The 25,702-nt window shown below is 39.6% G+C and overlaps 1 protein-coding gene across 1 annotated transcript in view; it reads left to right on the top strand.

Moving 5' to 3' along the window:
- Positions 1–12,292, top strand: part of MROH9 (maestro heat like repeat family member 9) — a 102,438-nt gene extending 90,146 nt beyond the window's left edge. The window contains exons 20-21 of the mRNA XM_005902418.1: positions 9,773–9,835; positions 11,958–12,292. Of these exons, the coding sequence (XP_005902480.1) occupies positions 9,773–9,835; positions 11,958–12,292 (398 nt within the window). The remainder of the gene's footprint in view (positions 1–9,772; positions 9,836–11,957) is intronic.
- The last annotated feature ends 13,410 nt before the right edge of the window (positions 12,293–25,702 follow it).

Raw genomic sequence — 25,702 nt, 5'->3', positions numbered from 1 at the left:
TTGGATATGACTGAAGTGACTTAGCAGCAGCAGCAGCAGCAGAGTACATCATGAGAAATGTGGGGCTGTATGAATAAAAAGCTGGAATCAAGATTGCCAGGAGAAATATCAATAAAGTCAGATATACAATTGATACCACACTTACAACAGGAGGCAAAGAAGAACTGAAAAGCCTCTTGATGAAAGTGAAAGAGGAGAGGGAAAAAGTTGGCTTAAATGTCAACATTCAGAAAACTAAGATCATGGCATCCGGTCCCATCACTTCATGGCAAGTAGATGAGGAAACAATGGAAACAGTGACAGACTTTATTTTTGGGGGCTCCAAAATCAATGCAGATGGTGACTGCAGCCATGAAATTAAAAGACCCTTGCTCCTTGGAAGAAAAGTTATGACCAACCTAGACAGCATATTAAAAGGCAGAGACATTACTTTGCCAACAAAGGTCCATCTAGTCAAAGCTATGGTTTTTCCAGTAGTCATGTATGGATGTGAGAGTTGGACTATAAAGAAAGCTGAGCACTGAAGAATTGATGCTTTTGAACTGTGGTGTTGGAGAATACTCTTGAGAGTCCCTTGGCCTACAAAGAGATCCAACCAGTCCATCCTAAAGGAAATCAGTCCTGAATATTCATTGGAAGGACTAATGCTGAAGCTGAAACTCCAACACTTTGGCCACCTGATGTGAAGAGCTGACTCATTTGAAAAGACCCTGATTATGGGAAAAATTGAAGGTGGGAGGAGAAGGGAACGACAGAGGATGAGATGGTTGGATGGCATCACCAACTCAATGGACATAAGTTTGAGTAAACTCTGGGACTTGCTGATAGACAGGGGGGCCTGGCATGCTGCAGTCCATGGGGTTGCAAAGAGTTGGACACGACTGAGTGACTGAACTGAACTGAAGAACATACAGTATCTGCTAAACAGTAGGACTTCCAGCTCCCAATCCATTTTTCACTATTTTTTGCATTTCTCCATGCCTCTGAAAACTGTGTTTTATATCCCCCAGGCTCCCTTGTCTGCTTGCTTCAGGTTCATATAGCATTTAATGTCCATTAATGCATTTAATGTTACAGGAGTATGCTTAGTATTCAGTAGTAATTGTAACAGTACTAGTCACAACTTATCCCATCTAGAATTCCCTCTGAGCCCCCATTGAGAAATATTAATCAGTAAATTAAGTACAATTATAATTTAAAAAATAGATAATTCCATAAATCTTGACAAGTTGATTCTGGATGTATGTGGAAGTTCAAGACCAACATGTGAGATATAAGTAACAAATTGTAGACGATCTGTTACTCACTCAAGGAAAGATGAGACCTGTGAAACAGTATAGAAAGCCTAGAAACAGATCTACACATACAAAAACACCTAATATAAATATTAGAACTGACAATGTATATCAGATCAGAAATGATGGGCTGTCAAATAAAAAGTGCTAGGACAATGGAAATGCGCGCACACACACACACACACAAATTCCTACCTTACAACCATACAAAAATCAGTTCAAAGTGTATCAGATCATGTTAATGGAAGGAAGGAAGATCTAAAAAGAAACTTTAAAATGTATGCAGTATTTCCATGAAGGACTTGCAAGCATTACTGAAATACACAAAGAAAAAATAAATAAATAGAAAAGTATAAGTGACATTTTATGGAAAGAATCAAATTTTAAATGTGTCAGTTCAGTTCAGTCACTCAGTCATGTCCAACTCTTTGCAACCCCATGGACTGCAGCACACGAGGCCTCCCTGTCCATCACAAACTCCTGGAGTTTACTCAAACTCATGTCCATTGAGTTGATGATGCCATCCAAGCATCTAAGCTTCTGTGGAACCCTTCTCCCACCTTCAATCTTTCCCTGCATCAGGGTCTTTTCCAATGAGTCAGCTCTTCACTTCAGGTGGCCAAAGTATTGGAGTTTCAGCTTCAACATCAGCCCTTTCAATGAATATTCAGGACCCATTTACTTTAGGATGGATTGGTTGAATCTCCTGGCAATCCAAGGGATTCTCAAGAGTCTTCTCCAACACCACAGTTCAAAAACATCAATTCTTCAGTGCTCAGCTTTCTTTATAGTCCAACTCTCACATCCATAAATGACTACTGGAAAAACCATAGCTTTGACTAGATGGACCTTTTTTGGCAAAGTAATGTCTCTGCTTTTGAATATGCTGTCTACTTTGGTCATAACTTTTCTTCCAAGGAGTAAACGTCTTTTAATTTCATGGCTGTAGTCACCATCTGCAGTGATTTTGGAACCCCAAAAAATAAAGTCTGCCACTGTTTCCCCATCTATTTCCCATGAAGTGATGGGACTGGGTGCATGATCTTAGTTTTCTGAATGTTGAGCATATCTGAGGTTATTGATATTTCTCCCTGCAATCTTGATTCCAGCTTGTGCTTCCTCCAGCCCAGGTTTCCCATGATGTAGTCGGCATTTAGGGTTTCCCTTGTGGCTCAACTGATAAAGAATTCGCCTGCAATGTGGGAGACCTGGGTTCTATCCTTGGGATGGGAAGATTCCCTGGAGAAGGGAATGGCTACCCATTCCAGTATTCTGGCCTGGAGAATTCCATGGACTCTATAGTCCATGGGGTCGCAAAGAGTCGGACACGACTGAGCGACCTTCACTTCACTTCACTCTGCATATAAGTCAAATAAGCAGGGTGACAATATACAGCCTGGACGTACTCCTTTTCCTATTTGGAACCAGTCTGTTGTTCCATGTCCAGCTCTAACTGTTGCTTCTTGACCTGCATACAGGTTTCTCAAGAGGCAGGTCAGATGTCTGCTATTCCCATCTCTTTCAGAATTTTCCACAGTTTATTTTGGTCCACACAGTCAAAGGCTTTGTCATAGTAAATAAAGCAGAAATAGATGTTCTTCTGGAACTCTCTTGCTTTTTTGATGATCCAGCAGATGTTGGCAATTTGATCTCTGGTTCCTCTGCCTTTTCTCAAACGAGCTTGAGCATCTGGAAGTTCACGGTTTATGTATTGTTGAAGCCTGGCTTGGAGAATTTTGAGTATTACTTTGCTAGTGTGTGAGATGAATGCAATTGTGCAGTAGTTTGAGCATTCTTTGGCATTGCCTTTCTTTGGGATTGGAATGAAAACTGATTTTTTCCAGTCCTGTGGCCACTGCTGAGTTTTCCCAATTTGCTGGCATATAGAGTGCAGCACTTTCACAGCATCATCTTTTAGGATTTCAAATAGCTCGACTGGAATTTCATCACCTCCACTAGTTTTGTTCATAGTGATGTTTCTGAAGGCCCACTTGACTTCACATTCCAGAATGTCTGGCTCTAGGTGAGTGATCACACCATCATGATTATCTGGGTCATGAAAATCTTTTTTGTACAGTTCTTCTGTGTATTCTTGCCACCTCTTCTTAATATCTTCTACAAGAGTACTGGAGTGGGTTGCCATTGCCTTCTCCCTTCTTAATATCTTCTGCTTCTGTTAGATCCATACCATTTCTGTCCTTTAATTGTTTCCTAAATCAGTTTGTACATGGAATGAGATGCCGATTAAAATACCACTGGGACTTTTTTCAAAACTGACATGCTAATTTTAAAATTGATGTAGAAAAGTTACCATGCAGGAATATCCAGGAAGTTCTAACCAAAAAAGAAAGCGGACTAGCCTTATCAGATATTACTATAGCTACAGTGGGGCTTCCTGGTGGCTCATTTAAGAATCCACCTGCAATGCAGGAGACCTGGGTTCGATCCTGGAGTCCGAAAGATCCCCTGGAGGAAGGTAGAATACTACTACTGCAGTATTCTTGACTGGAGAATTCCATGGATAGAGGAGCCTGGTGGGCTATGGTGTCACAAAGAGTCAGGCATGACTGAGCAACTAACACAACAGTAATTATAATCATGTGGAATAAATAGGAAAATGGAATAAAATACAATCCAAAAATAACTGCTAAAACATACAACTTTTTAAAGTGAATCATTGTTTTTAAGTACTAGTGATGAAAATATGAAATATTCCTTAAATGGTTTGGGAACATCTGGTGAGCCATCTGGAATTTTTTTGATCACTTTATCCCTCTTTTAATTTTTACATTAGATAAATTCCAGATGGTCAAAGGCTCAGATACTAAAACTGAAACCATAATAATAAATAAAAGTAAACAAAATGTAGAAGAATTTGCTTTATAATCATGGGGTAGGTAAGATTATTCTAAGTAAAAGTACAAGTCGTAAAGAAAAAATTGACACACTATTCAGAAGTAAACATTTCTGCAAGTAAAAACCACTGTAAACAAAACCAAAAGGCAAATTGTAATAAAACATGTTTATAACACATATCATATATAAAAGATGAATAAGTTCTTACTGGTAGCTCAGCTGGTAAGGAATCTGCGTGCAATGCAGGAGACCTTGGTTTGACCCTGGGTCAGGAAAATCCCCTGGAGAAGGGATAAGCTACCCACTCCAGTATTCTTGAGCTTCCCTGGTGACTCAGATGGTAAAGAATCTGCCTGAATTCGAAAGACCTGTGTTCGATCCCTGGTTTGAGAAGATCCCCTGAAGGAGGGCATAACACCCCACTCCTGTATTCTTGCCTGGAGAATCCCCATGGACAGAGGAGCCTGGCAGGCTACTGTCCATGGGGTCGCAAAGAGTTGGACACAGCTGAGCAACTAAACACGGCATAGCAAAGAATCTTTACAAATCCCTAAGAAAAGAAACAACCCGCTAGAAAAATGGACAAAATACAGGAAAAAATTTATTTGGTTCATATACATAAAATTTTCACAGCTTCATTCAAAAAGTGATGCAAACTGAACTGATAAAGTGTTTCCATCCATCGAACTGACAAAGAACAAAACAACAAATTTCTGTCCAGGTTACAGGAAGTAGACAATCACATTACTGGTTAGTGTAAATAGCTACAATGTCTAAGAACAGTTTGGCAATATCCATCCAAATGTGAGATGCATATTCTTTTGACACAATAATCTCCCCCCAAAAGAATTTATCCTATGATATATTCACATATGAGAAGTGATATGTGTATATAGATATTCATTGCATCATTGGATTTATAATGCTATCATTCTTAGCATGTGGTTTTTATCCTTCTTTGTCTTTTCTGATTAACTTCAGCATTTTAGCAGTATTGTGTGTGTGTTAGTCACTCAGTCATGTCTGACTCTTTATGACCCCATGGACTGTAGCCCACCAGGCTCCTCTGTCCAAGGGATTTTCCAGGCAAGAATACTGGAGTGAGTTGCGATTTCCTTCTCCAGAGGATATTCCCAACCCAGGAATCGAATCCGGGTCTCCTGCATTGCAGACAGACAATATTAGCAGTATTACACCAAGAAATAAGCAAAAACATAAAGGGTAAAAGGTGTCGCTGGGTTAACCTAATTATGGCTTAAACAAGATAGTAGCTGCTTTCTTTCCCATTTACCAATCCTAGTGTAAGTAGACTAGTGCCAGTTCTTTTGTTGCTCTTGTATTCTCATCATACAGTTTCCTACATCAGATCTAAGATGTTTGCTCTAGCTCCTGCCATCACTTCTATGTAACAGTCAACTGGGAAGGGAAATATATCAAGAGGACACAGCCATCTCTGTAAAGAGTGAATATAACCTACTAAATGATCATTTGCCCAGAACATAGACATGTCACCATACCTAGCTGCAGAGAACTCTTGAAAGTCTAGTCATCTGCTGAACAACCATGTGTCCAGCTAAAACTCACTTTAGTTTTAGTAAGAGAACTAAAGATACAGAAGTAATTTGACAATAGGGAAAATTAGTATTCTCTGGCATAGGAAATTTTCATTCATTTATTTGTAACCTCAATCTAATTCTAAAAGGAATTACACTGGATTACAAAATTAAGCAAAAGTATGCCAGTTAAGGATACCTCCACAACACAGGGCTTTGTCTTTAAGCATCAGTGTTAAATTCTCAAGCCCATGTTCCACATGTCAATGAGAATATCCCAAGTTTTATTATCTGTAAATCATATTATCAAAATAATGTATTGCTGTGATTTTTGTGATCCCTATTTTAACTGAGGTAGGGGCAATGTGAAATATTGGTGAGAATATATAAGCTTCCATTGAAATCTCAGAATGAATACCCACTAGCCATGTGAACTTCACCAAATTTCTTTATCCCTATGAATTTTTTTCAGGCTTCCCTGGGGGCTCAATGGTAAAGAATCTGCCTGCCAATGCAGGAGATGCAGGTTTGATCCCTGGGTTGGGAAGATGCCCTGGAGAAGGAATTGGCAGCCCACTCCAGTCTTCTTGCCTGGAGAATTCCATGGACAGAGGAGCCTGGTGGGGCTACAGTCCATGAGGTCACAAAAGAGTCAGACATGACTTAGTGGCTAAACAATAATAACATGAATTTTTATGATGTGTAAAAGGAAGATAATAAGAATATCAATAAAAATATTTTTTAAGTCTATCTGAAAACATTTAAGAGCTTTTATAACGCAGTGAAGAGTAGAAAAACTAAAAGAAGTAGGCCTGATATTTGGGGGTTATTTTCCTTTATGGATTTTCCAATTCTATATTCAAAAAGGGTAGTGGGAGGCTGATAAACTATGAAGAAATTTTAGCTGTTTCACTGAACTGGTGGAACAAAACTTAGAGTGGATTGACAATGAGGAGGGATCCTGGTAAAAACACCCAAGTTTTCCACTCGATCCCTGATGTCTCTACTCTAGGAGTAAGAGTAAACTAAAAATATACCAACCCTTATAATTATCGAATCTTTGAATATCTAACTCCATGGTCTAATTAAGGAGATATACTTCTAGCCCTACTGCCTGCCAAAAAAGCAAAAACAAATCCTCTCTGGGAGAAGATAAAATGCTCAGAGACTAACAGTATCAACACAAATCTGTATACACTATAACTGATATTTAATTTAAAAAATCATTTAGATTTTTTTAATTACAAGGAAGAACAGTAGAAACAGAATCTAGTACATGTGGTTATTCAACTTTATCAGATATGAACTTTAAAATAAATATGATTAGTATGTTCAAAAGATTACACAATGAGATAGAATGCAGATCTCAATGAATGAAGTTAGCAGCAGATTAGAAAGAACTGAAATGAGATTAAGAGAATTAGAAATGTCAGAATAAACCAACACAACATTGTACTTATCCTTCAATTTAAAATAAATAAATTTAGGAAGAGAAAAAATAGAAATGTCAGAATAAAATATTCAGCCTCAAGATCAAAACTTGAAAAGATAAAAATGGAAAATATGAAAAAAGCATAAGAACATGAGATATGGTTAAAAGGCCTAATATACACTTTCATAAGGATAGTGGAAAAAAAATAAGACTAAATATTTAGAGAGATAATGACCAAGAATTTTTCAAAACTAAAATAAGGTAAAAACAAGAAATAAAATGGGTAAGTTTGGAAAAAAAGAAAATAAAACTTCCAAAATTTGCAGATAAATAATTGAGTATTTAGAACATTGGAAAGAATTCATAAAAACTATAGGAATTAAATTTAGCAAGTTTTCTATATATAATACCAATACACAGAAATCAACTGAGTTTCTACATACTTAACAATAAATACTAGAAAATTAATCTTTTAATGCCTAATACATTACACCAAAATTTATCAAATATCCCAAAATAAAACTAAGGAAAGAGGTACAATTCTGAATCATAAACATACATACACACACACAGAAAACAAAACAAAACTAGAAAATTCTGACAAGTTTTTTATTGTAACATGGTCAGCTCTCCTCAACTTGATCGGTATATTTGACACAACTCCAAAAAAAATTTCACCAGGAGTTTTGGGTGTGTATGTATATGAAATATGAGAAGTTGATTCTAATTTTTACATGAAAATTTAAGGGTTTGAGAATAGCCAAGAAAATTTGAAAAAAACCCACAAAGTTGAATAATTTATACTATCAGATATCAAGACCCATCATATATTAAGGTAATATAGAAATGGCACAATGATAGAATGGAGTTAAGACACTGACCCTCACATAATTTTTGATATAAATGATCCTACAAAGCAATGAGGAGAGGACTTTTTTTTCTCTCTTAATAGTGCTAGATTAATTAAATAGTAATTAATCAACCCCTATTTTATGCCATATAATTGCAGTTGAATTTGAAATACATAAATGCGAAAGGGTAAAACAATAAAGTTTCCAAAAGTAAATATGGGAGAATATCTTTATGACCTTGAGACAGCAAAAATTTCCTATCAGGAGCCCAAAATTTACTAATTGTAAATTGGACTGCAATAAAATTAGAGGACTTCTCTGGTGGACCAGCAGTTAAGAATCCCACCTGCCAGGGCAAGGGTCACAGGTTTGATCCCTGGTCTGGAAAGATACCACATGCCTCAGGACAACTAAGCCAGTGTGCCACAGCTGTGGACCCTGTGCTCTAGAGCTTGTGATCCAAACAAGAGAAGCCACCACGAGTTGCCCCCACTAGCCGTAACTAGAGAAAAACCCCTGCACAGCAGCAAAGATCCAGCACAGCCAAAAAATAAATAATTCTGCTTATCAAAAAGAAAAGTACAAATGGAAAAGTTTTGCCCTGGGGTAGGAGAAAATGTTTGTAATAGGTGTAATATTTTTAAAAGACTAGTAATCAGAATTTAAAATGCCCCAAAATAAATAATTTTAAAACAACTCAATAGAAAAACAGGCAAGAGACATACAGAACAGATGCTTTGCAAAAGAAATATACAACTGTATATCCAATATACCAAATTATATATCTAATTATATATTCAACATATATAAAATTATATATCCAATTTGTATATCCAATATAATAATACCACCAAATCCATGAGATTGACTGAAAGATTGACTAACAATTATCAATGTTAGAAAGGATGGAGAGCAGTAGAAATGTTCGTACAATGCTGGTGGGAGTGAAAATTGGAACAATCACCTTGGCAACTCTTCTGCAGTAATGATTAAAGGTGACCATAAGCATATTTATTAGCTAGTAAGTCCACTCCTAGCTATACACCAAACAGTAATGCATATAAATCTACACCAAAGTTCATGTACAAGAATGCCCACAATAACATCACTATTCATAATAGCCTCAAATTAAAAACAACACACTGTCCATCATAAGCACAATGGCTAAAAAGTGATGCATTAATAAGATGGCATATCATACAAAAAGCATTCAGAAAACTCTTTCTGTGAAGAACCAGATAGGAAATATTTCAGGCTTTGAATACCAGGCTCTGTGGCAACCACTCAACTCTGCTGTTTGTAGGGTGAGAAAAGCTGGAGATGATCCATAAGCAAATAAGCTAATAAGCATGGCTCTGTTTCAAGAGAACACTGCTAACCTCTGTCATGAAGCAATGGAAATGAATGAACTATTGCTATGTTTAAAAACAGGATGAATCTCACAATGTAGTGTTGAGCAAAAGAATGTATTCTGAAAGGTGAAGGAGGAAATTAGGAAGGGCATAAAGGAGGCTCCTAGGATAATGGTAATATTCTATTTAAAGGCCTAGGTGGTAGCTAGAAGTATTCACTCTGGTCATATATTAAGGTGTACAAATGTGATTTGTGCACATTTATATACACACATATATCTCAATAAAGATTTATTAATTATTTGAAATCACTAATTATTCAAGAATAATCTAGAGATGTTTTGCTTTGAAGAAAGCACTGAAGGTAGATACTATCAGATAATGTATTTTCATAATGTATTTTGGGGTAACTTTAATTTTAATTTGTGCATAGGGTACTTGGCAAAATTGGGTGGCCATTTACTGCTCAGAGATGAAATTGATGTCATGCTTGAGGGTAAGTGTTGAAATTATAATGAAATCTTTATATATAGGTCTAAATAACTTCCCTATTTGTGATTCCATTTATATCTGAGCTCTATAGTGATGCCAGGGATGGGAAAGTGCTATAGAGGTAGTTAGGTGGTTAAGGGGAAATCAGTAGAAGGACTGGGATAAGGTGCATATTTTTTTACTTTTTATTCTTTCCCTCTATCTTTCTCTGCTTCAATCTCTCCATCTACCCCTCTCATTATCTAAGACCTAGCTATCATCCTAGAATCCTTAGGAACTACAGAGAGTTAAGAATTCAATCACTCATTAATCCATTCAACAAATATTTATCTGGCATCTACAATATGACAGCACTATTCTAAGAGCAGGACATACAGCAGCAGACAAAGCAAAGTCCCTTCCCTTAGAGAATTTACATTTTAGGAGATAGCAATATGTACTTGCATCAGAAGAGCTTCTCTGATAGCTCAGTTGGTAAAGAATCCACCTGCAATACAAGAGACCCTGGTTTGATCCCTGGTTTGGGAAGACCCCCTGGAGAAGGGAAAGGCTAACTGTATAGTCCATGGGATCACAGAGTCAGACATGACTGAGTGACTTGGGCTTCCCTGATAGCTCATTTGGTAAAGAATCCGCCTGCAATGCAGGAGACCCCAGTTCTATTCCTGGGTCAGAAAGATCCACTGGAGAAGGGATAGGCTACCCACTCCAGTATTCTTGGGCTTCCCTGGAAGTTCAGATGGTAAAGAATCCACCTGCAATGTGGGAGACCTGGATTCAATCTGGGATTTGAAGATCCCCTGGAGAAGGGAAAGGCTACCCACTCCAGTATTCTGGCCTGGAGAATTCCATGGACAAAGGAGCCTGGCAGGTGACAGTTCATGGGTTGCAAAGAGTTGGACAGGACGGAGCTACTATCACTCATATGTTGTAATTTGTGTTACATTTGTGTTATGGATTATAGCGTTGCAAAGACTCGGATACGACTGAGTGATTTTCACTTTCACTTTTCAATACTTATTCTATCAAAATGTTTGGATCTCTCTCGGCCTCTGCATATTTCCCCTTCAGGATCAGAATTTCAAACAGGTTGCAGCAGAAAATAAGGTGGCTGCCTTCCTTCCTTCTTTTGGTAGTAGACTTTATATTGAAGAGACATTTTAGATTAGTAGAAACTAGATATTTCCTGTATACCTCCTGCCCCCACACATGCACAGCCTCCTCCTGTTACCAACATCTCCCAGCAGAGTGGTATATTTGTTACAATTGATGAACCTACACTGACACATCATTTTCTTCCTTTTTCATTTTTTCATTCACTCATATTTATTGACTGCCTGCTGCCTGGAGAATCCCAGGGACGGGGAAGCCTGGTGGGCTGCCGTCTACGGGGTTGCACAGAGTCGGACACGACTGAAGCGACTTAGCAGCAGCAGCAGCTAAATGCAAAGCACTCTCTCCATGTTGCTCAGATATTTTTGTTTGCTCTCTTCCTCCTCCTCCTGCTCCTTCTCCTTTTTCTCTCATTTCTACATCTATCTGTTTTTTCCTTCTCTATTTCTTTTTATTAAGAAAGAAAATAATAACTTCCCACAAGCTCAGCATCTGGATATAATATTTGCATTTTTGTATATATTTAATTGCAGGTATTTTAAAAAAATATAAACTATTGTGTATTTATTTTTAAACTATCATAACTGTTTTATAATTTTTTCACTTACTCATGTCATAAACATCTTTTCATGCTAAGAAACATGAGTCTACATCATCATGTTAACATGTATGTTCTACTTGGCTTTATGATATTCCATTAATAACTTTAAGCCCTTTCCTGCTGATGAACATTTAGACTGATTCTACTTTTTTCATTATTCTGAGCAATATTGAGCCTATTCATGAATATATGTTTATGCTGTCTAGCAGAATGCTCAACACATAATATGCCCTCAGCACATAATGAGGTCCAGTGAGGACAGAAGACAAAAACTTCCTGGATGCTATTTGTCTAAGTGACAAACATTAGGGCAGCGGGGCTCCTGTGAAAGGTGGTGAGACTGTTTTGAGTCTGAGATCTTCTCAGACTATGAAAGCAATGCTTTGAATTAATGGCCTGTCTACTGTTACAGCTATTGACCGAGTGATTAGGGATGAAGATCCTGTGATCAGAGAGCTGGCAGAAAAAACAAACAAAATTTTTATGGAAATAGCATATAAATTGACCACTTCAAATATTAAACAAAGCTTCCAAAGACTGTTTAACTTCATCTACTTAAAAAAACTGAAGCTTCTTTATAATTATAACCCGCCCAAGGACCTGACAGGCAGTCCTATGGGGATTAAAGAAATCAGGAGTGATAAAGAAGCCACCACAAAAGATAATTATGAAGATGTATTGGTAAAGAATGAAGGTGCATCGGTAAAGAATGCAAGGTTCCCCAGTGCCTTGGAGCACTCCTCGTAAGAGAAGTGATTTCCTTTCTCCCTTGATAACTGGAGTCCTTTTTAGATGCTTTTGTGAAGGATGCAAGAAACTTTTATAGTCTCTTCTTGATCCTCTAACTCAAATGTAGAAATGTCCAGCCTCTCTCTGTCTGACAGTGATTAAAAAGCCTTACTTCATCAAAACCACTAATAAAACTGAAAAAACATATAAGCAAAGTGTTTGATGAGAAACTCTTGGAGCTTGATGTGGTCAATACTTACCTACTGAACATCTTCTAAGTGCCAGACACTGTGCGGGGGTATTTGGATGATGTCAACAAGGTTCCATCCTCAGGAAGACACATGGTATTGTTATTTCCATCCTGCAGTGAATGCTGCCTGTTGTTGTTCAGTTCCTAAGTCAAGTTCGACTCTGTGACCCCATAGACTATAGCATGCCAGACTCCTCTGTATTTCACTATCTCCCAGAGTTTGTTCAAATTCATGTCCATTGAGTCAGTGATACTATCTAACCATCTCATCTTCCGCTGCCCCCTTTTCCTTTTGCCTTCAATCCTTCCCAGCATCAGGTCTTTTCCGATGCGTCAGCTCTTCCCATCAGGTGGCCAAAGTATTGGAGCTTAAGCATCAGTCCTTCCAATGAATATTCAATGTTGATTTCCTTCAGAATTGATTGGTTTGATCTCCTTGTGCAGTATTTACAAAGGAAGAAATAGCATTGCAGGGGAAGAAGATTGAGAGCAGACAAACTATTCCAGATAGAGATATTGAGGCAAGAAGAGTGTTGGGGGAAGCTGGAGACTTTGTTGTGGATACAGATGGTTAAGGAGAGAAGAATAAGGAGAGTTGAAACCTGAGGGGAAGAGTGTGCTCTGCTAATGGCTTTAAACTTTTTGAAATGAAAACTGCATAATCAACATAATTAGTGGTCCCCATTGCCATCAGGATCCTGTTTAACACTTTATTCTGGTTTATAAGAAGGTTGATATATAGATGTTGATCTGCAGTGATCTTGCCTGACTTAAGACTTCGGGTTCATCTTTCACTCATCTCACCTTACCTTCCTCCCACCTGTGTCACATCCTAATATAAACCATCCCAGCGACAGGGACATCTACTTATAGTTAGAGGAAAGCCCCTTTTCCTCCATCACTTCCAGTGCTGTGGGCTTTGGGATGGGTCAACTTGCAGTTCACACACATTTTCATCTCTCTGCCAGCTCACCTCGCTGGTGTGGGGCAGCAGCCACTCTACTTTCCCTTGGGTCTTCCTCCAGCTTCTGTCACTTCTGGGCCAAGTGGGTTGAGTAATGTTTACAAAAGACACCAACTTCTCCTGCAGGACAACTACATCATCAACATCCTCAGTGTCGGAGGCAGCAAGAGACTGACACAGTCCCCAGCTTGTGGGTTCTACCTTATCCCTGCTCTCTACTTTACACCCACCTTCCCTTCCCAGTTGCCTGTCCTGCAGACTTCAAGCTCCAACATCAGATGTGAACACAACAACCTTGCAGAGATTTCTTCACCTGCTTCCACAGCTTCTTACAGTCAAACCTCTGGTTCTGCCTCTCTGATTGAACCCTGACTGATACATCTGAGATGCATTTCCAATCCTCTTTGATCAGATAGTTAGATGTTGTTCCTATGTTTTGCCTTAATGCTCTGAATACCTATTATTAAATTCATCACACTGTAGTGAAATTACTAATGTCCTTCTCTCTCTGCCCCACAAAACTGAAATTTCCTAAAAGGAAATGTTATACGTGGTTAAGTATTCTGGAACTCATAGTCTGGCACCTAATATATGCTCAATGAATACTTGCCAAATGAATAAAATGCTAAAGTGACATATTGCTCTCATGCTTCAATAAAAATTTTCAGATAATTATGAGTGCTACTTCATATTAGAAATGATGACAGAATAGATGATTTCAATTTACCTTTTAACCCATATTATTTCATATCATCCAGATGTCCCAGACCTAACTTTTCCAAATCACAACAAATTTTCTTTCCCACCTTCTAAGCCAGCAGGATACCTACTGTGGTAGGCTGAACAATAACCTCTTTAAAGATAACCAATTCCTAATCCCCAGAATCTACGAGTATGATATTTTACATAGCAAAAGAAAATTTATAGACATGATTAAATGACATGATCTTGAGATGGGGAAATGATTTCTGGATTATCTGGACTGGCCCCATGTAATTGCAAGGCTCTTTATAAGAGGAAGATGGAAGTTAGGAAAGATTTTTGAAGATGCAGTGATGCCAGCTTTGAAGAGGAAGATAGGAGCCATGAGGCAAGAAATTCAAGGAATACAACTCTAAAAGCTGAAAAGGGCAAGGAAATGGATCCTCCCCTAGTGCCTCCAGAGTGAGCACAATACTGCCAGCAACTTTGTTTCAGCCCAGTGAAACCCATTTTGGGCATCTGAGTCCCAAAACTATAAGAAAATAAACTGGTACTGTTTTAAGGCACTAATTTGTGGTAATTTGCTAAAGCAGCAGGAGGAAGCTAATATACCTACCTGCTGCTGCTGCTGCTAAGTCACTTCAGTAGTGTCCAACTCTGTGCGACCCCATAGACGGCAGCCCACCAGGCTCCCCCGTCCCTGGGATTCTCCAGGCAAGAACACTGGAGTGGGTTGCCATTTCCTTCTCCAATGCATGAAAGTGAAAAGTGAAAGTGAAGTCACTCAGTCGTGTCTGACTCTTAGCAACCCCGTGGACTGCAGCCTACCAGGCTCCTCCGCCCATGGGATTTTCCAAGCAAGAGTACTGGAGTGGGGTCCCATTGCCTTCTCCATATACCTACCTAGATTTCTACAAAACAAAGCAAGCCAAACCAGTTCATAACCATTCAACCTCGGCCACCCTCAACTCTTCCCTACAAAAATAGACATAACAACAGTGGGCCTTATACAAATGTTGAAAGTGAAAGTGAAGTCGCTTAGTCGTGTCCAACTCTTTGCGACCCCATGGACCGTAGCCCACCAGGCTCCTCCATCCATGGAATTTCCCAGGCAAGAATACTGGAATGGATTGCCATTTCCTTCTCCAGGGGATCTTCCTGACCCAGAGATCGAACTCAGGTCTCCTGTAATGCAGGCAGATGCTTTTTTTTTTTTTTTTTTTTTACCATATGAGCCACCAGGGAAGCCCTGTTTATACAAATGTTGAGGGTTTTGTAAAAGGTCAGATAATCTGTGATATTTATATGTTCTTTAAAGTCCTGTAGATTGGTGACCAGGGATTTCTTTCTTGCTTTCAGCTACAACAGTAATGTCCTCCATCATTTCCTGGTCCTTTCTGCTGTTTCTCCTGTTCTAATTTTTCTCATTTTAATTCCAGTGTGTCTTGATATGTCACTCTTTGGGTTAACTCTATATGGGACTCTCTGCAACCTCCTGGGATTTAGATGTATGCTTCTTTTCCCAGAGTGGGGAATTTTTCAGCTTTTATGTCTGTGACCATCACAGCATCAGTTATCTTTTCTTTCAAAGAATAGAAAGAAAGTATAACTTCTGAATACAGAGTTGAGTGGTGGCGGAGTGCACTCAGATAACTGAGTCAGCTAATTACCCAACATGGGCACATGGCTACTCAAGGGGCAATCAATCCCCTTTGGTCTCTAAGTGGCCAAAGTTCTCACCAATAGAAGGTGAGCAGAAGCAAAGTGTATGACTTTAGCCTACTCACTTCCTTTAGCCACCAGCTTCCCTGGTGTCTCGGAGGTTAAAGCGTCTGCCTGCAATATGGGAGACGTGGGTTCGATCCCTAGGTCTGGAGAAGGAAATCGCAACCCACTCCAGTATTCTTGCCTGGAGAATCCCATGGATAGAGGAGCCTGGTGGGCTACAGTCCACGGGGTCACAAAGAGCCGGACATAACTTCACTTTCACTTTCAATCATTTCCTTAAAGAGGAAATCTGTTCTATCCCTTCCTGATAGTTGAATGTGGATATGGAACTCAGCTTCAAACTTGCAGACAATTAATAATATGCCCCTTGGAATATGGCTAAGCCCCTATCAGCCTGGATATCTGGAAAGCTTCTCAGAGCAAGTTCTACCCAAGACGCATTTTTACATTAAAAGAGAAATAAACAACTCCAGGGAGTTGGTGAAGGACAAGGAGGCCTGGCTTGCTGCAATTCATGGGATCACAAAGAGTCGGACTACACTGAGTGACTGAACTGAACTGAAACAACTACCTATTTTAGTCTTTGTATTTACAGATCTCTTTATTACAGTGATTTGCTCTTGACTCTAATTAATACAGCCTTTCTCAAACCCCCAGCTCCCTAAAGCTTGAAATTACACGTTTAAATCTTTATCCTTTGCCATAAAAACAACTCTGTTAAGATACAAACCCTGTATCTCAAAGAAGCATTAGCATAATGAGGTAGCATTGACTTGTGTCTACAAATAAATGAGTCTAAAGGATCCTTTCTGGAGGGGAATGAAGAACATAACACAACTGTTCCATCCCACCAAAACATACCCCTTCCCTGAGGAAGACAAAGGTCATATCCAGTTACTGCTCTCAGCATCAGTTCTGTGACCTGAGTCACACGACACGACCAATGCTCCTAACACTCTCTTTCAATGAGACTCTGCTGATTTCTCTTCAAGGAAACCTCCCTTCCCTCACCACCTCACTATGGCATAGACAGAAAATCTAGTGGAACTAAAAACCTATGGTTTGAAAAGAGAATGGTAGGGAATATTCTATTTGGAGGTCCTTTGTCAGAGGCCATAGGAACCAGAATTCTATAATAATACATTGATTCCAACTGAATCACCACTTAGAATTATATTCATAAGCCTGTCCCACAGTCTTAGAGAATTTAATTCCTGAAATTTGGGTGTCCTATTTCTTTACAGCTTGATTTGTTAATGCCTTTCTCTCTTCCTTTTATTCTCCCTTTTTTACAACCAACAAATAATAAATATATAAATATTTCCCAAATAAATTTTATTCCAAAGATAAAATTTCTCTTCACAAACTCTCAGATGCAGAAGAAAGTATTCCATTCAGTTCAGTTCAGTTCAGTCATTCAGCCATGTCGGACTCTTTGTGACCCCATGAATCAAAGCATGACAGGCCTCCAAGGCCATCACCAACTCCCAGAGTTCATTCAAACTCATGTCCATCAAGTCAGTGATGCCATCCAGCCATCTCATCCTCTGTCATCCCCTTCTCCTCCTACCCCTAATCCCTCCCAGCATCAGGGTCTTTTCCACTGAGTCAACTCTTCACATGAGGTGGCCAAAGTATTGGAGTTTCAGCTTCAAAATGAGTCTGTCCAAAGAACACCCAGGACTGATCTCCTTTAGGATGGACTGGTTGGACCTCCTTGCAGTCCAATGGACTCTCAAGAGTCTTCTCCAACACCACAATTCAAAAGCATCAATTCTTCAGTGTTCAGCTTTCTTCACAGTCCAACTCTCACATCCATACATGACCACTGGAAAAACCATAGCCTTGACTAGATGGACATTTGTTGGCAAAGTAATGTCTCTGCTTTTGAATATGCTATCTAGGTTGGTCATAACTTTCCTTCCAAGGAGTAAGAGTCTTTTAATTTCATGGCTGCAGTCACCATCTGCAGTGATTTTGGAGCCCTCCAAAATAAAGTCTGACACTGTTTCCACTGTTTCCCCAATTATTTCTCATGAAGTGATGGGACAGATGCCATGATATTAGTTTTCTGAATGTTGAGCTGTTAGCCAACTTTTGCACTCTCCACTTTCATTTTCATCAAGAGGCTTTTTAGTTCTTCACTTTCTGCCATAAGGGTGATATCATCTGCATATCTGAGGTTATTGATATTTCTCCTGGCAATCTTGATTCCAGCTTGTGCTTCTTTCAGCCCAGTGTTTCTCATGATGTACTCTGCATATAAGTTAAAAAAGCATGGTGACAATATACAGCCTTGATGTACTCCTTTTCCTATTTGGAACCAGTCTGTTGTTCCATGTCCAGTTCTGTTTCTTCCTGACCTGCATATAGGTTTCTAAATAGGCAGGTCAGATGATCTGGTATTCCCATTTCTTTCAGAATTTTCCACAGTTTGTTGTGATCCACACAGTCAAAGGCATCGGTTGGCATAGTCAATAGGCAGAAATATATGTTTTTCTGGAACTCTCTTGCTTTTTCGATGATCCAGCGGATGCTGGCAATTTGATCTCTGGTTCCTCTGCCTTTTCTAAAACCAGCGTGAACATCTGAAACTTCATGGTTCATGTATTGCTGAAGCCTGGCTTGGAGAATTTTGAGCATTACTTTACTAGCGTGTGAGATGAATGCAGTTGTGCGGTAGTTTGAGCATTCTTTGGCATTGCCTTTCTTTGGGATTAGAATGAAAAGTGACCTTTTCCAGTCCTGTGGCCACTGCTGAGTTTTCCAAATTTGCTGGCATATTGAGTGCAGCACTTTTACAGCATCATCTTTCAGGATTTGGAATAGCTCAACAGGAATTCTATCACCTCCACTAGCTTTGTTCGCAGTGATGCTTTCTAAGGCCCACTTGACTTCACATTCCAAGATGTCTGGCTCTAAGTCAGTGATCACACCACGGTGATTATCTAGGTCATGAAGATCTTTTTTACAGTTCTTCTGAGTATTCTTGCCACCACTTCTTAATATATCCTGCTTCTGTTAGGGCCATACCATTTCTGTCCTTTATCGAGCCCATTTTTCATGAATTTTTCCCTTGATATCTCTAATTTTCTTGAAGAGATCTCTAGTCTTTCCCATTCTGTTGTTTTCCTCTATTTCTTTGCACTGATCACTGAGGTAGGCTTTCTTATCTCTCCTTGCTATTCTTTGGAACTGTGCATTCAGATGCGTATATCTCTTATTTTCTCCTTTGCTTTTGGCTTCTCTTCTTTTCACAATATTTGTAAGCCCTCCTAAGACAGCCATTTTGCTTTTTTGCATTTCTTTTCCATGGGGATGGTCTTGATCCCTGTCTCCTGTACAGTGTCACATACCTCCATCCATAGTTTATCAAGCAGTCTATCTATCAGATCTAGTCCCTTAAATCTACTTCTCCCTTCCACTGTATAATCTTAAGGGGTTTGATTTAGGTCATACCTGAATGGTCTAGTGGTTCCCCCTATTTTCTTCAATTTAAGTCTGAATTTGGCAATAAGGAGTTCATGATCTGAGCCACAGTCAGCTCCTGGTCTTGTTTTTGCTGACTGGATAGAGCTTCTCCATCTTTGGCTGCAAAGAATATAATCAATCTGATTTCGGTGTTGACCATCTGGTGATGTCCATGTGTAGAGTATTCTCTTGTGTTGTTGGAAGAGGGTGTTTGCTATGACCAGTGCATTCTCTTGGCAAAACTCTATTAGCCTTTGCCCTACTTCATTCCATATTCCAAGGCCAAATTTCCCTGTTACTCCAGGTGTTTCTTGACTTCCTACTTTTGCATTCCAGTCCCCTATAATGAAAAGGACCTCTTTTTTGGGTGTTAGTTCTAAAAGGTCTTGTAGGTCTTCATAGAACCGTTCAACTTCAGCTTCTTCAGCATTACTAGTTGGGGCATAGACTTGGATTACTGTGATATTGAATGGTTTGCCTTGTAAACAAACAGAGATCATTCTGTCATCTTTGAGATTGCATCCAAGTACTGCATTTCGGACTCTTTTGTTGACCATGATGGCTGCTCCATTTCTTCTGAGGGATTCCTGCCCACAGTAGTAGATATAATGGTCATCTGAGTTAAATTCACCCATTCCAGTCCATTTTGGTTTGCTGATTCCTAGAATGTCGACATTTTCTTTTGCCATCTCCTGTTTGACCACTTCCAATTTGCCTTAATTCATGGACCTGACATTCCAGGTCACTAGGCAATATTGCTCTTTACAGCATCGGACCTTGCTTCTATCACCAGTCACATCCACAATTGGGTATTGTTTTTGCTTTGGCTCCATCCCTTCATTCTTTCTGGAATTATTTCTCCACTGATCTCCAGTACCATACTGGGCACCTACTGACCTGGGGAGTTCCTCTTTCAATATCCTATCATTTGCCTTTTCATTCTCTTCATGGGGTTCTCAAGGCAAGAATACTGAAGTGGTTTGCCATTCCCTTATCCACTGAACCACATTCTGTCAGACCTCTCCACCATGACCCATCCATCTTGGGTGGCCCCACATGGCATGGCTTAATTTCATTGAGTTAGACAAGGCTGTGGTCCGTGTGACGAGATTGGCTAGTTTTCTTTGATTATGGTTTCAATGTGTCTGCCATCTGATGCCCTCTCACAACACCTATTGTCTTACTTGGGTTTCTCTTACCTTGGACTTGGGGTATCTCTTCACGGCTGCTCCAGCAAAGCACAGCCGCTGCTCCCTACCTTGGACAAGGGGTATCTCCTCACGGCCGCCCCTCCTGACCTTGAAGGTGGAGTAGCTCCTCTCAGCCCTCCTGTGCCCGTGCAGCCACAGATTCTTGGACGTGGGGTTGCTCCTCTCGGCCACCTCCCCTGGCCTCGGGCGTGGGGTAGCTCCTCTCAGCCGTCACCCCAAGTATTCCATTAGGGAGTATAAGTAAGGCCAAAGTAACCCTCAAAATGACTTTTTAATTGAAGAGAAGTAAAAATGGAGGAAAATCTCCAAGTAATAGGAATTCTCTGGGTCAACAGTGGCTAAAACAAACGGGCTCCTGCTATTGCTAAGTCGCATCAATTGTGTTCAACTCTGTGTGACTCAATACATGACATATATAACAATAAATGAGCCTGGTAATTCACAGTATTCTTCAAGAAATACTTAGGTATAAATCAATAAAGCCTCATATGCATGCAATATTAATAGCATAAATCATTATATAACATCTTGGAATTAGAGAGTATTTTCGGTCATTCCTTGCTCATAAAATGCTCATCACTTTACAGATATGTTTACTAAAAATAAAAAAATAACTGCAACAGTTAAATATTCTTTAACAACTTCAGAAAAGTTTAAAACAAGCAGAATCCATACAATCAGAGGCTATTACAGGATTTCAAACACTTAAGTGTTTACTAAATGAAGAAATATATTTTTAAGACTATTCTCTCTAAGCATTAACATTGATTTCTAAAATTTCTCTGCAATTTTTTTTAAAAATTTGCCACAAGGAAACAGATACCTATCTGTTTGCCTTTGCATTTCCATAAGTTTCCAACTACTTCCTCAAAGTATATTTTGTAAACTATAAATTGGCACTTACCAAGAGCACTGCTAATGGCTGAACAACAAAGGCATCTGCCATCTGCCACTATGGAGATTGAACCACATGCTGCTATAGCTGCTGATTTTCAACAATCCCTGAAGGAGTTCAGGGTGGAGTGAGGCACTCTGTGCTCCTGGGAATCTAGTAGGGCAGGTCTTTAGATAGCTGGATGTTTTTAGGAACAGATTTTATTATTATCTCAGTCCTTGCATCTCCTCATATCTAGAGAAGCACTAGATCCCTTCATAGTGACACCAGACCCTCATGACTAATGAAAAACCTTTTGCAAATTGAGTGCTTCATGGTATTAAACTCCCCCTTCATCAAAACCTTATATATTGAATTTTTGGTAAAAGGCAAATTTGGCCTTGGAGTACAGAATGAAGCAAGACACAGGCTAACAGGGTTTTGCCAAGAGAACACACTGGTCATAGCAAACACCCTCTTCCAAAAACACAAGAGAAGACGCTACACATGGACATCACCAGGTGGTCAACACCAAAATCAGATTGATTATATTCTTTGTAGCCAAAGATGGAGAAGCTCTATACACTCAGCAAAAATAAGACTGGGAACTGACTGTGGCTCAGAACGTGAACTCCTTATTGCCAAATTCAGACTTAAATTGAAGAAAGTAGGGGAAACCACTAGACCATTCAGGTACAATCTAAATCAAACCCCTAACAATTTTACAGTGGAAGTGAGAAGTAGATTTAAGGGACTATATCTGATAGATAGAGTGCCTGGTGAACTATGTATGGAGGTACATGACACTGTACAGGAGACAGGGATCAAGACCATCCCCATGGAAAAGAAATGCAAAAAAGCAAAATGGCCATCTGAGGAGGCCTTAAAAATAGGTGAAAAGAAGAGAAAAGGAAAGATATACCCATTTGAATGCAGAGTTCTAAAGAATAGCAAGGAGAGATAAGAAAGCCTCCCTCAGTGATCAGTGCAAAGAAATAGAGAAAAACAACAGAATGGGAAAGACTAGAGATCTCTTCAAGAAAATTAGAGATACCAAGGGAACATTTCATGCAAAGATGGGCTCGATAAAGGATAGAAATGGTATGGCCTTAACAGAAGCAGAAGATATTAAGAAAAGGTGGCAAGAATACACTGACGAACTGTACAAAAAAGATCTTCACAATCCAGATGATCACGATGCTGTGATCACTCACCTAGAGCCAGACATCCTAGAATGTGAAGGAAAGTGGGCCTTAGAAAGCATCACTACGAACAAAGCTAGTGGAGGTGATGGCATTCCAGTTGAGCTATTTCAAATCCTAAAAAATGATGTTGCAAATGTACTGCACTGAATATGCCAGCAAATTTGGAAAACTCAGCAGTGGCCACAGGACTGGAAAAGGTCAGTTTTCATTCCAATCCATAAGAAAGGCAATGTCAAAGAATGTTCAAACTACACACAACTGCATTCATTTCACACGTTAGTAAAGTAATGCTCAAAATTCTCCAAGCCAGCCTTCAACAATACATGGACTGTGTACTTCCAGATGTTCAAGCTGGTTTTAGAAAAGGAAGAGGAACCAGAGATCAAATTGCCAACATCCACTGGATCATGGAAAAAGCAAGAGAGTTCCAGAAAAACATCTATTTCTGCTTTATTGACTATGCCAAAGCCTTTGACTGTGTAGATCACAATAAACTGTGGAAAATTCTGAAAGAGATGGGAATACCAGAACACCTGATCTGCCTCTTGAGAAATTTGTATGCAGGTCAGGAAGCAACAGTTAGAACTGGACATGGAACAACAGACTGGTTCCAAATAGGAAAAGGAGTTTGTCAAGGCTGTATATTGTCACCCTGTTTATTTAACTTATATCAGAGTACATCATGAGAAACGCGGACTGGAAGAAACACAAGCTGGAATCAGGATTGCCAGGAGAAATCTCAATAACCTCAGATATGCAGATGACACCATCCTTATGGCAGAAAGTGAAGAGGCACTCAAAAGCCTCTTGATGAAAGTGAAAGTGGAGAGTGAAAAAGTTGGCTTAAAGCTCAACATTCAGAAAATGAAGATCATGGCATCCAGTCCCATCACTTCATGGGAAATAGATGAGAAAACAGTGGAAACAGTGTCAGACTTTATTTTTTCTGGGCTCCAAAATCACTACAGATGGTGACTGCAGCCATGAAATTAAAAGACTCTTACTCCTTGGAAGGAAAGTTATGACCAACCTAGATAGCATATTCAAAAGCAGAGACATTACATTGCCAACAAAGGTTCGTCTAGTCAAGGCTATGGTTTTTCCTGTGGTCATGTATGGATGTGAGAGTTGGACTGTGAAGAAGGCTGAGGGCCGAAGAATTGATGCTTTGGAACTGTGGTGTTGGAGAAGACTCTTGAGAGTCCCTTGAACTGCAAGGAGATCCAACCAGTCCATTCTGAAGGAGATCAGCCCTGGGATTTCTTTGGAAGGAATGATACTAAAGCTGAAACTCCAGTACTTTGGCCACCTCATGCGAAGAGTTGACTCCTTGGAAAAGACTCTGATGCTGGGAGGGATTGGGGGCAGAAGGAGAAGGGGACGACAGAGGATGAGATGGCTGGATGGCATCCCTGACTCGATGGACATGAGTCTGAGTGAACTCCAGGAGTTGGTGATGGACAGGGAGGCCTGGTGTGCTGCAGTCCATGGGGTCGCAAAGAGTCAGACATGACTAAGCGACTGATCTGATCTGATCTGATTACTAGTGTGTGAGATGAGTGCAATTGTGTGGTAGTTTTAGCATCTTTGGCATTGCCTTTTTTGGGATTGGAATAAAAACTGACCTTTTCCAGTCCTGTGGCCACTGCTGAGTTTCCCTGATTTGCTGGCATATTGAGTGCAGCACGTTCACAGCGTCATCTTTCAGAATTTGAAACAGCTCAACTGGAATTCCATCACCTCCACTAGCTTTGTTCGTAGTGATGCTTTCTAAGGCCCACTTGACTTTACATTCCAGGATGTCTGGCTTAAGTGAGTGTGAGTGATTACACCATCGTGATTATCTGGGTTGTGAAGCTCTTTTTTGTACAGTTTTTCTGTGTATTCTTGCCACCTCTTCTTAATATCTTCGGCTTCTGTTACATCCATACCATTTCTGTCCTTTACTGAGGCCATCTTTGCATGAAATGTTCCCTTGGTATCTCTAATTTTCTTGAATAGATCTCTAGTCTTCCCATTCTATTGTTTTCCTCCTCTATTTCTTTGCATTGATCACTGAGGAAGGCTTTCTTATCTCTCCTTGCTATTCTTTGGAATTCTGCATTCAAATGGGTATATCTTTCCTTTTCTCCTTTGCTTTTCACTTCTCTTCTTTTCACAGCTATCTGTAAGGCCTCTTCAGACAGCCATTTTGGTTTTTTCCATTTCTTTTCCATGGGGATGGTCTTGATCCCTGTCTCCTGTACACTGTCACGAACCTCCATCCATAATTCATCAGGCACTCTGTCTATCAGATCTATCAGATCTAGTCCCTTAAATCTATTTCTCACTTCCTCTCTATAATTGTTAGGGATTTGATTTAGGTCATACCTGAATGATCTAGTGGTTTTCCCCATTCTTTAATTTAAGTCTGAATTTGGCAATAAGGAGTTCATGATCTGAGCCACAGTCAGCTCCCAGTCTTTTTTGCTGACTGTATAAAGCTTCTCCATCTTTGGCTGCAAAGAATATAACCAATCCGATTTTGATGTTGACCATCTGGTGATGTCCATGTGTAGAGTATTCTCTTGTGTTTTTGGAAGAGGGTGTTTGCTATGACCAATGCATTCTCTTGAAAAAACTCTGTTAGCCTTTGCCCTGCTTCATTCTGTATTCCAAGGCCAAATTTGCCTGTTACTCCAGGTGTTTCTTGACTTTCTACTTTTGCATTCCAGTCTCCTATAATGAAAGACATCTTTTGGGGGTGTTAGTTCTAGAAGGTCTTGTAGGTCTTCATACAACCGTTCAACTTCAGCTTCTTCAGTGTTACTGGTTGGGGCATAGACTTGGATTACTGTGATATTGAATGGTTTGCCTTGGAAATGAACAGAGATCATTCTGTCGTTTTTGAGATGCATCCAAGTACTGCATTTTGGACTCTATTGTTGACCAAGATGGCTACTCCATTTCTTCTCAGGGATTCCTGCCCACAGTAGTAGATATAATGGCCATCAGAGTTAAATTCACACATTCTAGTCCATCTT

Source organism: Bos mutus, chromosome 16, assembly GCF_027580195.1.
Source record: "Bos mutus isolate GX-2022 chromosome 16, NWIPB_WYAK_1.1, whole genome shotgun sequence".
Taxonomy (NCBI): Eukaryota; Metazoa; Chordata; class Mammalia; order Artiodactyla; family Bovidae; genus Bos; species Bos mutus.
This window is presented reverse-complemented; position numbering and strand designations above follow the sequence as displayed.